This window comes from Helicoverpa zea, chromosome 6 (genome assembly GCF_022581195.2).
Source record: "Helicoverpa zea isolate HzStark_Cry1AcR chromosome 6, ilHelZeax1.1, whole genome shotgun sequence".
NCBI lineage: Eukaryota > Metazoa > Arthropoda > Insecta > Lepidoptera > Noctuidae > Helicoverpa > Helicoverpa zea.
Genome location: NC_061457.1, coordinates 6793367 through 6808762, shown reverse-complemented (window position 1 = coordinate 6808762; position 15396 = coordinate 6793367). Strand labels below are relative to the sequence as shown.

Here is a 15396-nt window from a genome sequence, read left to right as displayed (position 1 = left end):
ATTTAGCGCATGCGTCTGACTGTCAATTTTCGGCCATATTGTTATGACGCATACAAGATCATAGGTCTCCGCCAGTGACGAGTCTTCTCACAGTTGACGTGGCTACTACGTACCATCCCGTTCGCCCACTCCGGACGCAGCATAGACGGTGACGAGGAATACGTAACTGGTGAGTGCTTGTGAAGACAAACCTTGCGACCTGTCATGGTTACTTATATTTGGATTTACAAATAATGAATGATCCATTATATTGGAATACTCAAATCTAGTAAATAGCTTAAAAATATGTTGCGTATATATTAGACGCAATAGGAGATTCCGCGTCCCGACTATGACGCGATGATTCCGTTTTAGGAATTCCAAGCCAACGAGAAACTTGTCACACTACCAGAGTGTTTATATTCTGCGAAAGATATCGCCTTGAGCATGTCTGAAGATCAAGGAATGCACAGAAAGTTGACCTTGAATTTTAGGTGACCTTAGTGGGCATGGATGGAATGGTGGAAGAGAATGGCACTTCAAGCGGTGCTGGTCCCACGGATCCGCTGGGCAGTGCGAGCTCCTCTGCGGCCGCGTCTGCTCCCCACGTAGTAGCTGTCACGAGCATTGTGCAACTCACTTTGCCAACCCAAGCTCCTTCTGCACAGGTGTTTATTGACTTTATTTACCAAATCTTGTTATGTTTATGCATCAAGACCAATTGCTTCTGTCAATTCCTTGATTGTAAACATATTCAGTGTATATTATAGAATATTAATTGATATTTTGATTATATGAAGATGTTTATATTCTGCACAATCTTTGTTGTAACCTAATTAGTTACTTAGTTTATATTGACATCCAACTGTAAATGATTGGCAGTAAAATGCCAACTTTGTAACTCTGAAATCACTGAATAGGATGTATTTAAAAAGTTTAATGTTTTCAGGTCCAATCAGTAATACAACCTAACCAACAGTCTGTTATTCAAACAGCCTCCAATATACAATCTGTGCAGTTACCAAAAGGAAATGTGATTCTGGTCAGCAAGCCAAATTCTGTTATACACACAACACAGGGAACATTACAAACATTGCAGGTATGATTTATATGTAAATAAATATTCAAGTTATCATTATACATATAATTTGAAGTAATAATCTCTGAATAAGGTGTTTGTGTTTTGATGTTTCAAAGTGTTGTAAATATCCATGAACTGTCAGTGTACCTGTTGTTATTGCACAAGTAGTGTGCAGGTTTGATGCTTGCCCAATGATGACCTTTAGAAAGATAATATTGTTTATGGATATTTTCATATGACACCATTTACTGCCAGGAAATTTTAACCTTTACTTCCCATTCTAACCAAGATCTTGTGGTTGAATAATAATTGTAAGGGTCGATTGATTATAAGGTTAAGTAATGCTGAGTGTGGTCACCACGGAAGGGTGACAGTCTTGTTATGAGGAATTCTTCCTTGTTCCTTCCAAACTTACAATTTTGAGTATGAGTAGTAATGAGCTAATTTGGTGTGAAGTTTTAACAAAAGAAGTTGATATTGCCAGGATATTGATTAACAGTGATTTCTTGACCTTATAGATTAAACCGGAACCAAACACAATCATCAGCGCTCAAGGTCAATCATGCAGTGATGATAGTTGTAGCGGTGATGAGAGTCCGAAGCGAAAATACAGGGAAATGCTGACCAGGCGTCCTTCATACCGCAAAATCTTGAATGACCTAGGAGGTGCTGAAATTGCTGGTGAGTACAAAATAAATACTTTTTACTTTTACCAAGCTAATACATACTTATTTAAAAAATATTCCCATATAAAGATTGTGCTGTGATAAGTCAATCAAGAACTTATTGGCTCTATAAAGCTTGCATAAAATGATTCTTAAGTAAAGAGCAAATATTCCTGCAAATAGATACCTACCAGACAAAAAGCGTTTATAGGCTTCAAAGGGTACAAAAAGCATACCATAGTCAGTTGTAGGAAAAGCTTGAATAATAAAATGTTTCATACAAGATACAACAAACAAATAATTTTCCTTATTCGTTGATACGGCCCTGCAGGCTTAGGCTGCATTAAAATTTAAATGTAAAGGTCTTTAAAAAAGGTCAACAAAAACAGAAAATCAAAATAAGTATTGAACCTGGTAATATTGCAGACAATCGCATGGGATCTAAACCAGGAAGCGAGAATGAAGTGTCGCTGTCATCTTCTTTATCATTTGCGCCAGGTCAGTTATATGTGCCGCCGTTGACACTCTCTGTTTCTGTGTGCAACATGTGTCACTAACCTGTTACAACGCATCATACATAACTTAATGTACATTGTGTTGGTACACAGCTCATAACCACTAGCTTGAGGATTATGCCATTGTCATTTGTTTTATATCATCATATAATATAGTAAAAATTGATGTTAGAACATATGTTCTACATATACCTTTGGTTTGAAGAAAAAAAAAAACAATACTTCTCTATTATAGTTTAGTTTTGTGGGCTACTATTCATAAAATTCATTAATCTTGAATTTCTTATTCTATTTCAGTAAATTTTTTTATTAGACAATATTTCTTATAACATTGCGTGTGTTTTTTATTACTGTTATTCTGGTTCCATATTATTTTTTATCAAATTACAAAAATATGGAGACAAATCTTCACTTATTTTCATTATTCTTTTCTCAATGTAGCCTACAGTCTAACTAAGTTCTTTGGTTTGTAATTAACAATATTCAAGGGGTAGGGAGGACTAGGCAGTTTCTACTCTTCAAAACTTACTGAGTATAGAAAAGGAACCCCCATCTGTTGTAGTAAATCCAAATTGTTGAATTAAATGTTCACAAAGAATAATAATAATGATATTTAAAAGTTTCTTTGCTGAATCTGGACCTGTACTCTTTCCTATAATTATTCAGAGTACCTACATATTTGACTTAGCAAAACTGCTGAGCTAAAATTGATGTACTTCAATAAGATAGAAAGGTCAACTTCAATAAGGTATGAATTATATTAGAAGTGAAAGTGAAGTGACATATATGAAAGTATAAGAAAATGAAAAATAACTATAAGAATAAGTTCCCTTTATTAGAGATGACTAGCGCATCCTGGGGAAACTTGTTCCGATACCTGAATATTAGCCTATGTTCAACACAGAGAATGTGGTTTTTTAACAATTATTCAAATTGGTTCCCTGTATCTGGAGCCTATTTGATGCAAGCAAACATATAAAATAAACAATCAAATCACTCCACTCTATATCTATATTTAGTACAGATCAGATTTTAGCAGTTTCAAGAAAAGAAGGGTTTGAATTTGCATGTGGGTTTTTTTTATTTTTTAGGCATGATGACTGAAAAAAAGTAATAAGTCCGTCTTCTAGATAACCTTTAAATAATGGACATGTATTTTTAGGGTTCCGTAGCCAAAATGGCAAAAACGGAACCCTTATAGTTTCGTCATGTCCGTCTGTCCGTCTGTCCGTCTGTCCGTCTGTCACAGCCGATTTACTCGGAAACTATAAGTACTACAGTGATGAAATTTGATGGGAATATGTGTTGTATGAACCGCTACAAAAATATGACACTAAATAGTAAAAAAAAGAATTGGGGGTGGGGCCCCCCATACATGTAACTGAGGGATGAAATTTTTTTTTTCGATGTACATACCCGTGTGGGGTATCAATGGAAAGGTCTTTTAAAATGATATAAAGTTTTCTAAAAAACATTTTTCTTAAAGTGAACGGTTTTTGAGATATCAGCTCTCAAAGTCGTAAAAAGTATGTCCCCCCCCCTCTATTTTTATAACTACGGGGTATAAAATTCTAAAAAAAATAGAGGTGATGCATGCTAATTAACTCTTTCAACGATTTTTGGTTTGATCAAAGTATCTCTTATAGTTTTTGAGATAGGTTGATTTAACTGTAATTTACGGAACCCTTCGTGCACGAGTCCGACTCGCACTTGGCCGGTTTTTTTAATTCTCTCACAAACAAAAATAACGAAGATATAACACGATTAAATTTGGTGCTACGTCACGTCTAAGTACAAATTTGACACAAAAACGTGACGTTATGAGCCCCCACTCCTAATCTTTGTTGCGTTATATCTTAACTAGCTTCCGCCCGCGGCTTCGCCCGCGTATAGTTTGTCACGTTTATGTCGCGTTTCCAAGATAATTATTCAGAAGTCCGGGATAAAAACTATCCTATGTTCTTTCTCAAGGTCAACTCTATCTCTGTACCAAATTTTATTAAAATCTGTTCAGTGGTATAGACGTGAAAGCGTGACAGACAGACAGACGAGTTATTAATATTAGTAGGGATAAATATATATATTTTTTAGAAAATAAAAAAAAATCTGGTTTAATATTCATGGGCAGTCTAAAATGCGGACTAATCTAGAATCACTATTTTTTAACCCTGTCATCATGCCTATTTCACCGATGAAGATAAGTCAAAAAGAAGTTTTGAAAACACTTATTCGTAGTATGAATCGGAAAGTATTATAATATACCACAAATAATTTAATATTTATAGTTTTCCCTCCGGGTTCATGCTTAATTATAAATGGAAACCAATCTTTAATTTTTAAGAAAATAATAGGTAAAATGCGCTTGGAATAAGTATGTGTTTTGTTAACCGAACATTATTTTAACTAAGAATAAAAAAATAATGGTTAAAAATATCGAAAGAAACAAATAAGTATATTGATGTTTTGTCTCGAAAATGTTTACACATCGCATATAAATCTATAGGTACAAATCCCTAGAAGGATGACGTCATCGCCTGTGAGACCTGATTAATATTCTAACCGGTGACGTAATCCGCCGCGAGAAGGCACGATGACGCCATACTACACCAACCTGCTTATTCATATTTATTTTAGGTTCGTTTTTGTTTTAAACTAAGTTTTCAATTTACCTGTAGTGGCGAAACTTATAGACCTTCTCGCATGGAGAAGTGGCCAAGTTATAATATAACTGTAATTTGTACATGATAATCAGGTTTTATTATATTTGTAAACACTAAAATATTGACAAAAATATTCATTTAACTATTGATATTATAAAATATTTTCCTTTATAGTAGTATGTGTTAATCACAAAATGTAATTTAGTAGCAGTTTTATAGAGTTCTTGCTCGTTCTTCGCTATCCATAGCAAAATAATATGTGCCACGAGAATCAATCTATACTATATTAATAATATAAAGCGAAACAGTGTTTTATGTATGCTTGAACGCGCTAATCTCAGGAAATACAGGTCCGATTGCATATCTTAAGATAAACGGCAGCTTTTCTCTGGATTCCTGGAATAGATTGTAATGCGCTTTGAAATACAGATTAATGAAGGTCTGAGGAACATGATGCACTATGTAAACTGTCCATGCAGCACTTGGTTGGTCCAACTTTATACAAAATTGGGCATTGTAATTTTTTATATGACATTTAAATAGTTTGGGTGCCAGCAACAAATTAGATTCTGAAAAACATGATCCTAGGACGTAGGCACCGTTCCTGAGATACCCTAGCCGTGTTGAAAAATAACGTATGGCGGCAAAATTCCGGCGATTCAGCTGCAAAACGGTCCTGTCTTTTGGTAACTGCTAGCCGTAATGTTATATTATTCAATCAAACACCTACATGTATACATATACAAATCATGTCTGCGATCTCTTTCTAGTGGTGAAGAAATAAAACTCTAAGCAATCAACAGATACCTATCTATATTCGTTTGTATTATTAACAGTAACTCTTTCGTTAGGAAAATATTTTGAAACCATTTTGTGGAACCCTTGGCGCGCGAGTCCAATTTGCTCTTGACCGAAAAACAGAAAGTATCATTCTTCTTTGGTCGTTACTATGTGTATGTGCGACCGGGACTTGAGTCAAAAGTGTTTTTTAGTAACATAGTCTGTTTCTATAGTACAGACGCCAGCAGGTTAACTAATAATAGGTAAAATTTTATCAAACGAATATTACCTCCCACTATTGTGATAAGGTTGAAAATCCATTGAAGATATTTGACAGGAGGTAGATTGATGTGCTGTCGTCTGTAAGTACATCAAATGTTATCCTAGAGACAAATTCATTTGACGAACCAGAGCACAATCTTTATACATAATAATAAATATATGCTGCTTTGCTTTTTTTGGTTGCATCAATACTACAATAGTCGGTCATTTATGTCTGTTCTCTGTGAAATCCAACAAAATATAAGATTCAAAAGTAAACGACTTTGAAAAGATTAAAAAAATCTTTATTTCCTGCTAGCTTTGATTTGATGTTGCCAATTTAAGACATTATCCGAGAGAAAAAAGAATCACGTAGGTACCTACCTAACTTAAATAATCTTCAACACTCCTTAAATTATTTTTATAACAGCGCATCCACAAATATGGTAATTTTTATTCCGCAACACTTAAATATTATTTTGAATGTTATATTATAAAAAAGGTATATATTCAATGGAATTTACTACGTCTGACCTTAATGTGTGACAAACTTTAGTTCAGCTACTTTCGTCAACTGCACAGATCGTGTTTTGGATCTGTCTGTAGGTACATAATACACTGACTATTAGTTACTATCTCAAAAGTTATCTAAAGTGGTAAACATTCACACAACACTAATTATATCTATTGCACTGACTAAATACTTCATTCATTCATTTTCATTCTTTTTACTAGTGTTGTAAATGCGTTATAAAGTACCTATATCTGTGTGTCACTTGCTTTCCCGCGAAAACTGCTATATTACTGATCACTCTAGACTAGATGATATCATGGTAATTTTCTGTTACATTTTATTATTTGGGAAAAACCTAGTGTATTTTCCTTAAAATAGACTTTTACTACAGGAAAGAGGCCTGTTATATAAAAAAAAAATTGTTTACGGATATTTAGCGGTCACGTAGTACTACTAAAATACTGAGATGGGTGTGAGGGAAATATTATCTATGCTAACACTACTCGAGTGTTCCAGAAGAAGGGTTATGGTTTACAGTAACTATAAACTGGTCTGACTAAAATCACTCTTTGTTCCCCTCAGGTCATTTTGTCATAGACTAAATTATTAAAAATACCATTCAATTTAAAAAGTCCAGCTTTCGCTTAATACTTTGATCACTCCTGGGAATGACAGATGCCACATTCTAGTGTGTAAGAGAAGAAAGTTTCTGTTAAATTATATTTCTTTTCTAGTAATTCCTGCTGGAGCTCTGCAAACGGAGAGTGGTTTACATACACTGGCAGTATCAGGAGGGGGGGCTGGCGGTGCAATTGTTCAATATGCGACAAATCAAGATGAACATTTTTATGTCCCTGGTTGGTATTGTCAATCAAATCACTTTTTAACTTACATAAAAAAGAGGAGCGACTATGTCGATCATAAATGATAAAAATACATAATCAAGGTTCTGAAGCAAAATTGAAAACAAACGAACCCATATGGTGCGATTGTCTGTCCGCATTCCGCAACCTGTTTCAGGTACTAGCAAACGTAAGAAATTGAAACATAAATGAAAACAACTGCTTATGTACACAGCAAAAATGGATCTTAGGTTTATAAGTCATCATCAGTCACAGGGACATCTGATATTACCCATGTCGACAAATAAAAGAAAAATTGACTCCATATTGAAAACAAAACGATTAAATTATGCTGTGATTTTTCCATCAGCTGAAATGTTGATTGTTTTCACGGCTATTTCAAATAGTATTTCATATTTTTTTATAACCAAAAGTACGAATGTCCATGCGTAAAATATCATCCACTTTTCATGTCATACGTAAACTAAAGAACCTCTTCTGTCGCGGACAGACGAATATTGCAACACTATACGGGTTCCTCCGCACATTCTAAAATATAATTACTTTGTTCAAGGTATTTTCTTATTTCAAATAAAAAACTAATGATGCATAAAAACAGTGCGCCCCCTTCCCCCTATATCTCCGAAACGTGTTATGTGAAAAATGTACTTTTTCTTATACCAAGAGAATAGTTTTTCAGTTCATATCGAATGTTTTGTTTCAGCCAATACATTCGGCAAAATAGTAGAACGCTCTTGAAAAATAAAATCAGAGATGTAGTTTTGACCAGTATTCGCTCTCGTACACTCGGCGCATACCTTCTAACATAGATGCTATGGCAATAATCTGAATTTATTAACCCCCAACGCAAAATGAGGGATGGTATAAGTTTGACTTTGCTATGTGTCACAGTAGCTATTAAATAATATGTATAAATGAACCGATTTGGAAGCATTTTTTTTTTTTCAAGAAAGCTTTTGTTCCAGCACCGGTTCTTGGACATATTTTATCAAAATCGGCTTGGACGTTTAAAGCTATTAGCTGTCTTGTCAACAAATTGGGATAGATCTCAGATAAAAATAGTGGGTCGTGTTTGGGTGTGTTCATAATAGTAGCCATTGCAGTTTCTTTTTTATTCTACCATTCTCTCACCTCCCTGCCATCGAAATACACTACTTGCTGGTTGGCCCCTCTTGTGTATTTACCTCAATGTTGTACTACATACAAGAATAAGCATAAAACCTATTGTATAGGTATGTAATTTTGTGCAGTTCACAGCTGTCAGTTTTCAAAGGATGATAGCATTTTTGTACTGACTAACAACTGCACCAAAAAATGGTCAGACAAAATTAGGTGACACACATGACACAGAGCCTTCAATAAGAGGAAGAAATTACTCTGTCAGTCTCTATGTAGATAGCATTCCTATTATATGCAATCCTCAAAACTGATGTATAAGCTATCATCCTGCAAGCCTTTTTCCCAACTATGTTGGGGTCGGCTTCCAGTCTAACTGGATGTAGCTGAGTACCAGTGCTTTACAAGGAGTGACTGCCCTATCTGACCTCCTCAACCTAGTGACCCGGGCAACCCCATACCCCTTGGTTAGACTGGTGTCAGACTTACTGGCTTCTGACTACCCGTAACAACTTCCCATGATGTTCTATGATAGCCGGGACCTACAGTTTAACGTGCCATCCGAAACACAGTCATTGGTGTCTAAGATATACTTAGAAAGTACATACAAACTTAGAAAAGTTGCATTGGTACTTGCCTGACCTGGAATCGAACCCGCGCCCTCAGACTCGAGAGGTTGGTTCTTTGCCCACTAGGCCACCTCGACTTACCTGATGTATAAGCTATGTTGTTGCCAAATTACATCAAAATCTGTTCCTTAACGTGTAAAGGAGTAACGAGCAGAAAATTCCGTCTTCATAATATTAGTGTGACTATATCAACATTTATTTGTACTTATATAGTTGGTGACTTCAAACACTGCAATGTAACGATCAAAACCCATAAAAACTGGCGTTGTTTATATCATTGAAAAAATTATGCGCCTTTCTGGTTTACCATTTATATTGAGAAGTGTTTCAGTTCGAACGTGTTCGTATTTGTGAAGCGAACACTGGAATTTGAATTATTCTCTAGCACTCAAAATTATTAATCCCTTATACCAACTATGTTAGGGTCGGCTTCCAGTCTTAACTAGTTGTAGTTGAGTACAAATAACGATTCCGGGTCGATAGCATAATTCGCTAGGCATTCATCACTCAACTCATGACTTCAGCTCGTAGCAGTAATTGGAGTATCAAACCTTTTGATGTTTTTAATACTTTCAGGTCCATTGCTAGAAGATCAAACGCGCAAACGTGAACTCCGGTTATTGAAGAATCGGGAGGCAGCAAGAGAATGCCGTCGCAAGAAAAAAGAATACATAAAATGTCTAGAGAACAGAGTGGCAGTGCTTGAAAACCAAAACAAAGCACTTATAGAAGAATTAAAATCCCTAAAAGAATTATACTGTCAGCAAAAGACAGAATGAGGTCCAGCTGGCTAATGGGTGTGCCGCTGCCCTGCCAGAGAGCCTGTCAGCACATATTGCTACTGTACAGTCTGTGCTAAAGTGCTGCGTTCTGATTTCCTTCATTTGGCTCTCGACTTTATAAGGATTGCAAGTTTAAGATTCTGTATTTAGCAACTTAAGTCAAATTGTTTATGCATTGATTGATCAACCCATATTTTCTTAAAGTATTGTTAGATTTGATGTATTGAATTGTTAATGTGTTTTGTAATTTTCTATTGTTGTTTTAATATCATTTGTTTTATTTTTATGCAGTATGTAACAAATCGACACAATATAAGAAGCTGTTTATGTGACTTTGATTTAAAAATATACATATATACATATGTACTAAGTACTAAAACAATATAAGTTGAATTTTAAAAAATCAGTAATAGCTTTATATACCATTCCAAAATGTTTTATAGTGTACATTTCAAGCAAGTTCGACTTGGTGCCATTTTTGGAGTCTGAATATTATATCCCTTCATTTTTTAAATCGATTGAAAGATTAGATCAATGGAAATTAATTTCTTCTGGAAGTGACTTATGTTGTATTGTGATATTTAACATTTTCAATTATGACTACAAATTACCGATCCCTAAAATGCACAATTTAGCAAAGATACTTATTTGCAATTATTGTTTTATATATTTTGCATTCTCTTTATGAAATAACTTATTATGTTTAACGAATGTTATCCAGGAATATGTGGAATTGTTTGCATATGGGATGGTACAGTTGCAGTTTGGTTTATTGGTATTATTTTCTGTACATTGAATCAGGCATTTGTTGTTTTCATGTTTGCAGTTGAATGCTGCTAGTTATCGTCACACGTGTCTGTGATTGAAGATACTGAAGTGATACATACAATGTGTAAGCTGATTATTACCTTATATTTTTAACACCACTCAGGTGTGTTTAATGGATAAGCCAAAGTTAATATTTTTAGTTGTTTTGTGCAATATCCATATTGCAATGTACAGTTGTCTATTTTTTCTTATGTGAACTAATAAATGATACATACCTTTACTAAATGAAAATAAAAAATTTGTACATTGTGTATAGATGAACATTATTGTAAAAAAGAATGTATAAAAAATCTTTGTATATATACTAGTGTAATAATGTGGATGAGAAATGTTTTAATTATCTATCAGATTTGTGTAGTACCCATTAAGTAAAATATAAATATTTGGGATAAGCGCATGTTATTTAGTCGTATACATTATACGATTCTTCAGTTCCATCATCCACATCGTAATATACACATATATATTTTGTTTTTGTGAATGGGTAATTTTAGCTGACTACCAGAGTTAAAATAAGATTTTATATATTTTATTTGCCATGATTGAGTTATATCTTTTTATTAATAATAGATTATGACAGTATCAAATACAAAGACTTTGTTTACTGATTAAATAAACTGAAATGTAAAGAAAGATCAGATATAACACTTGTTATTATTTAATATAAAACTATGTATTTGGTATATATCATTCATGGCAAATGACTTAGCATTAATGATAGACATTGTGGAAAGTGCCTTTACTTAGAATGAATAAAATTTATACCAACATAGCTCTTTATGTTAACTTAATGCTATTTATAAAATTAATAATATTAACTGTTTGATGTAATAACGTGGTCTTATTATTCCAATTCATTCCTCTGACTCACTGTGAGAGATTCTCAATGCTGGGTATAATACTAACCCTAAGGGCCGAAAAATAGCCGTCACCATCCATTTTAGTGTCGCCGTACCGCACCGAGAACTCTAGCGTTATAACGTCATACTTGTTGACAATGATTCAGTATGTTTCTATGAAGAATTTTGTGGCTGTGATTCCTGCAGTCCTGTATGGATCTGAGTGCTGCCACAGATTACTATAATAGTTGTGCTGCCATGTACATGTGATGCGGAGGAATGCGAATCATGGTGTGAGGTAGATTTTGGAAATAAACGTGGACGACCAAAGAAATGACGGATGAATTATGTAAAAATCGATAATGGCTAGGAAGAATTTTACTTGTGTGATGACGGCAGGTAGAAGACTGAAAAGAGAAAGTATGCTGCGCCGACTCCAAACGTAATTGGAATAAGAACAGTTCTAGTCCACAGCCAGCGGCTAAACTTATTTGTATTCTCTTTGGTTAGATGTAGGTGTAGCCTTCATCAAAGCGGGTTGAATATAGTCGCACTTCGCGGACTTTAGCCAAAACACCGCCCTTCTTAGCAGTCGGGTAAAAATGACAGGTGAAGATGCACCACTATTACTATATTGGACCCCCGGGAACTAGTCGCGAAATTTGCAACAAACAGGCAAAAAGGACATGAGCGATTGCAGATGCCTCACTGGACTTAGGTTTACTCTTGCCAGTTAGAGGTGAGGGACAGTATCCTATTCCAGGAGCACTCTGTACCGTGCGTATCTACTCCCCGTCCTGAGAATCAGATGTGGTCTTTTGATTTATCACATGGTTTAGATAACTTTTAGATCCATTATCGGTATGGAGAAAAGGCAGAATAAAAAATCATTGTAATAAATATTTGAACAATAAGAAATTTATTAGATATTGAATCATGACAAAATGTTTGAAATTCAGTGTAAAAATACACATGAAACACAAGCGGTAAACATTGTTTATTAGGCTATTGATGTAGACATATTAAATACACTTCTGTGTTATTTTTATAATTTTGTCTCTCCACTTTAATTATCAATGAATGATAAATTCTAATCATCAAAATTCTGTGAAAGTAAGAAATTAGCTGCAAGATTCTCATTTTTTTCGCAAGCAAAGTATGCTTGGATCACCATATGCTCAGGAAAGCCCAATGCTTTTAATCTTTCAATGGCCTCTTTGTCTTGTGGTGAGACTTGTGGCTGCTGTACTTGCGGAATGTCTACAGCATTCTCTTCACCAGCTACCGCGCCAGCAGCAGCTGGGTTTACAGGTTCATTCAGCATTCTGACAAAGGCTGATTGATGTTGACTAATTGCCTGCAACAAAGCTGGGTTTGTTTGGCCAATCTGTTGAAGTACTGCATTCAACAAATTTGGGTTTTGTTGGATTACTGCACGCATTTGTTGGAATTGAGGCTGATCACGTAGGAAGGCAAGTGGGTCTTCATCAGAACCTTCTTCAGCATCCTGCTCTTGAAGTAATTCTTCTGGGATTCCTGTTATTAAATATTCCACAGCTCTTTCACGGTTATTAAAAGAAGCTCGCAAGGCTTGCTCCACTTGTTGTCTATTGTATCCCATGTCCATAATGCTTTGAACTGTAGCTTCAAAATCAAGTTCGTTAGCTGTAGCCGCCGGCTCAGGTTCTGCTGCAGGTACCGGCTTAGGCGCTTCTTCAGTAGTGGGTTTGGGTTTACCGTCACCGCTTTCCGTTGAAGCACTTTCTCCAGCTTCTGGGGCAGAAGCAGTTGACGCCGGAACTTCAGTAGTTTTCGGTTTCGTGACCATGATAACGATGAATTTTTTTTCATCTATGTTATAGGTATTTAGTTTATCATCATCAAGCAAAATTTTTCCTGCGTAAATAAGTCTTTGATGATCAGCAACATAATCTTTACCTTTCTCAACTTCAATTTTAAGCTTGAGCGCTTTAACTGTTTCTTCTGGGTCGATTTCTATTTGAAAGGTTTGTTGTTGTAGTGTCTTCAATGTCACCAACATTTTGATTACTTTCTTTGCAAGTGTAAAATGATTGAGCAAGTATTGTCCTAAATTAGATACCGACTGAATTCTGACTGACTCGACAAAATTATGCAGTAAACATAACCTCACGATTGTCCTTTCGGCGTTCGGATATGCATACCAACCAAATAAAACAATCATAGAGTTCATAGACAATATCGTGTTGTATAAGGTGGTCCCTAGACGTTCAATATAATTGTGCAATATTACGATATCGTGGTTTATTGAAATTTAGGGTTACATTTTATACTTAACACAATGACAAATCTTCCATGTGACTGAGTTTTCCTTTATCATTAAATATAAAATTAAATTGAAGATTGCGCAATGATTTTTGGGAAACAAAATTTTAGTTGCACAATATTTTGCAATTATATTGACCGTCTAGGGAGTGCCTGAAGGTTAGCTGCATCCGATTTTCTATAGAAGTCTAATGAATTAATAAAAATGAATTTGTTCGTTTGTTTAGAGACTATATAGGCTCCGAAAGTACTGAAGCCATTTGAAAAATAATTACGCCGTTGGGAAGCGACACTATAACCGAGTAATAAATACTATATCTTGTCCCGGTAAGGTAAGGGAAGCAGGGGCACGATTCCGCAATTTTTACTTAGGCGACATACGTATCACATCCTACTGAGATCCAATTACGATTCAAGTATGATTGAAGCGTATGTGTCATTCCGATTTTTATTCTTTTGATTTAGATAAACGTTTTTATCCTTTTCTGTCATTGAATAATGAATCATTTTGACTGCAAATGATTGACGATTGCAAAAAAAATGATTGTACAGCAAACTACCGTATAGACCAAAATCACCAAAATAGCAGACCGATCGCACACCAATCAAATGTCAATCGAATACGATTGGTCTTTTATTAGTAGCAGAATGCCCGCGATATGGTTAAAACTGCTATTGCGATCATATTGCGATTCGATTTCTATTCGATTTTGACATTATTAACTTAGGAGAATCGGGCTCCAGGGCGATACCTCTGTACAGCGGCGGCCCTAGCCATTGCGAGGCTGCGTGCGGCAGGTCTATGCGAGGCCCTTTGTCCTATGTGAAAAGTATGTATTGCGAGAGTAAGCTGGTGTTTTGATTTAGCTAAACGTCATGTATAAGTAGAAATGGTCAAGTTAAACAAAGTAATAAAATTTTATTTTTACTACAGTTTATATTTAAAGAATCACAAAAAATAAAACAAGTCGAAAGTAAAGCACCCGCGAGCGTAGCGAGCCCAAAAATTTTTGAGGTTTGGGTCACCAAAGCACGTAAACTTCTATAACAAACAACAGTTCAAGGTGAAGTCGCGAGCGTAGCGAGCGCGAAAATTTTTGAGTTTTGGGACATAAAAGTTCTCTAATCAATTTAGAAGGAAAGATACTGTTAGGTGAACAGCCGCGAGCGTAGCGAGCGCGAATTTTTTTAAATTGTTTGTTTAAGGACTCTCAAATTAAACTCAAATTAAGCAAAAATAAAAAAAATCCATGACTGGATTGAGAGCCAGTTGTGGGTTGTAGCGCGAGGCCCTGTGCGAGGGCACAGTTCGCACACCCCTAGGGCCGCCACTGCCTCTGTAGCAACTACAGTCGGAAAGGTCACCTTTGCCCTTGTAGAGTTTGCTTATAAGAGCATCCTTCCAGTCCTGTGGAACTATTTCCGCGTCCCATATTTGCAGCACAAGTTCAAACAGTCTGGTCTTAATATTTTTCCCGCCATATTTGTAAACTTCTGATGGAAGACTGTCATAACCTGGAGATTTGCCATTCTTTAAACGGTTTAGAGCATTATGGAATTCGAATATAATGGAAATGGAC

General features: G+C 35.4%; 2 protein-coding genes across 4 annotated transcripts; one reads left to right on the top strand and one right to left on the bottom strand.

The window, feature by feature from the left end:
- The first annotated feature begins 13 nt into the window (after positions 1-13).
- Positions 14-11504, top strand: LOC124631077 (cyclic AMP response element-binding protein B). 3 transcript variants are annotated; one of them, XM_047165236.1, is made up of 7 exons: positions 14-169; positions 474-647; positions 929-1078; positions 1579-1741; positions 2152-2223; positions 7190-7312; positions 9640-11504. In XM_047165236.1, the coding sequence occupies exons 2-7, from the start codon at positions 489-491 to the stop codon at positions 9840-9842; spliced, it is 870 nt and encodes a 289-aa protein (XP_047021192.1). In that variant the 5' UTR covers positions 14-169; positions 474-488; the 3' UTR covers positions 9843-11504. The 3 variants fall into 3 exon arrangements, with proteins under 3 accessions (XP_047021192.1, XP_047021194.1, XP_047021193.1); XM_047165237.1 differs by having other exon boundaries at positions 32-169; positions 355-647; XM_047165238.1 differs by lacking the exon at positions 2152-2223 and having other exon boundaries at positions 15-169.
- Positions 11505-12408: 904 nt separating this feature from the next.
- LOC124631366 (UV excision repair protein RAD23 homolog A) lies at positions 12409-13688 on the bottom strand. The gene has a single exon (XM_047165730.1). It carries the CDS (start codon positions 13551-13553, stop codon positions 12603-12605), a length of 951 nt encoding a protein of 316 aa, XP_047021686.1. The 5' UTR covers positions 13554-13688; the 3' UTR covers positions 12409-12602.
- Between the last annotated feature and the right edge of the window lie 1708 nt (positions 13689-15396).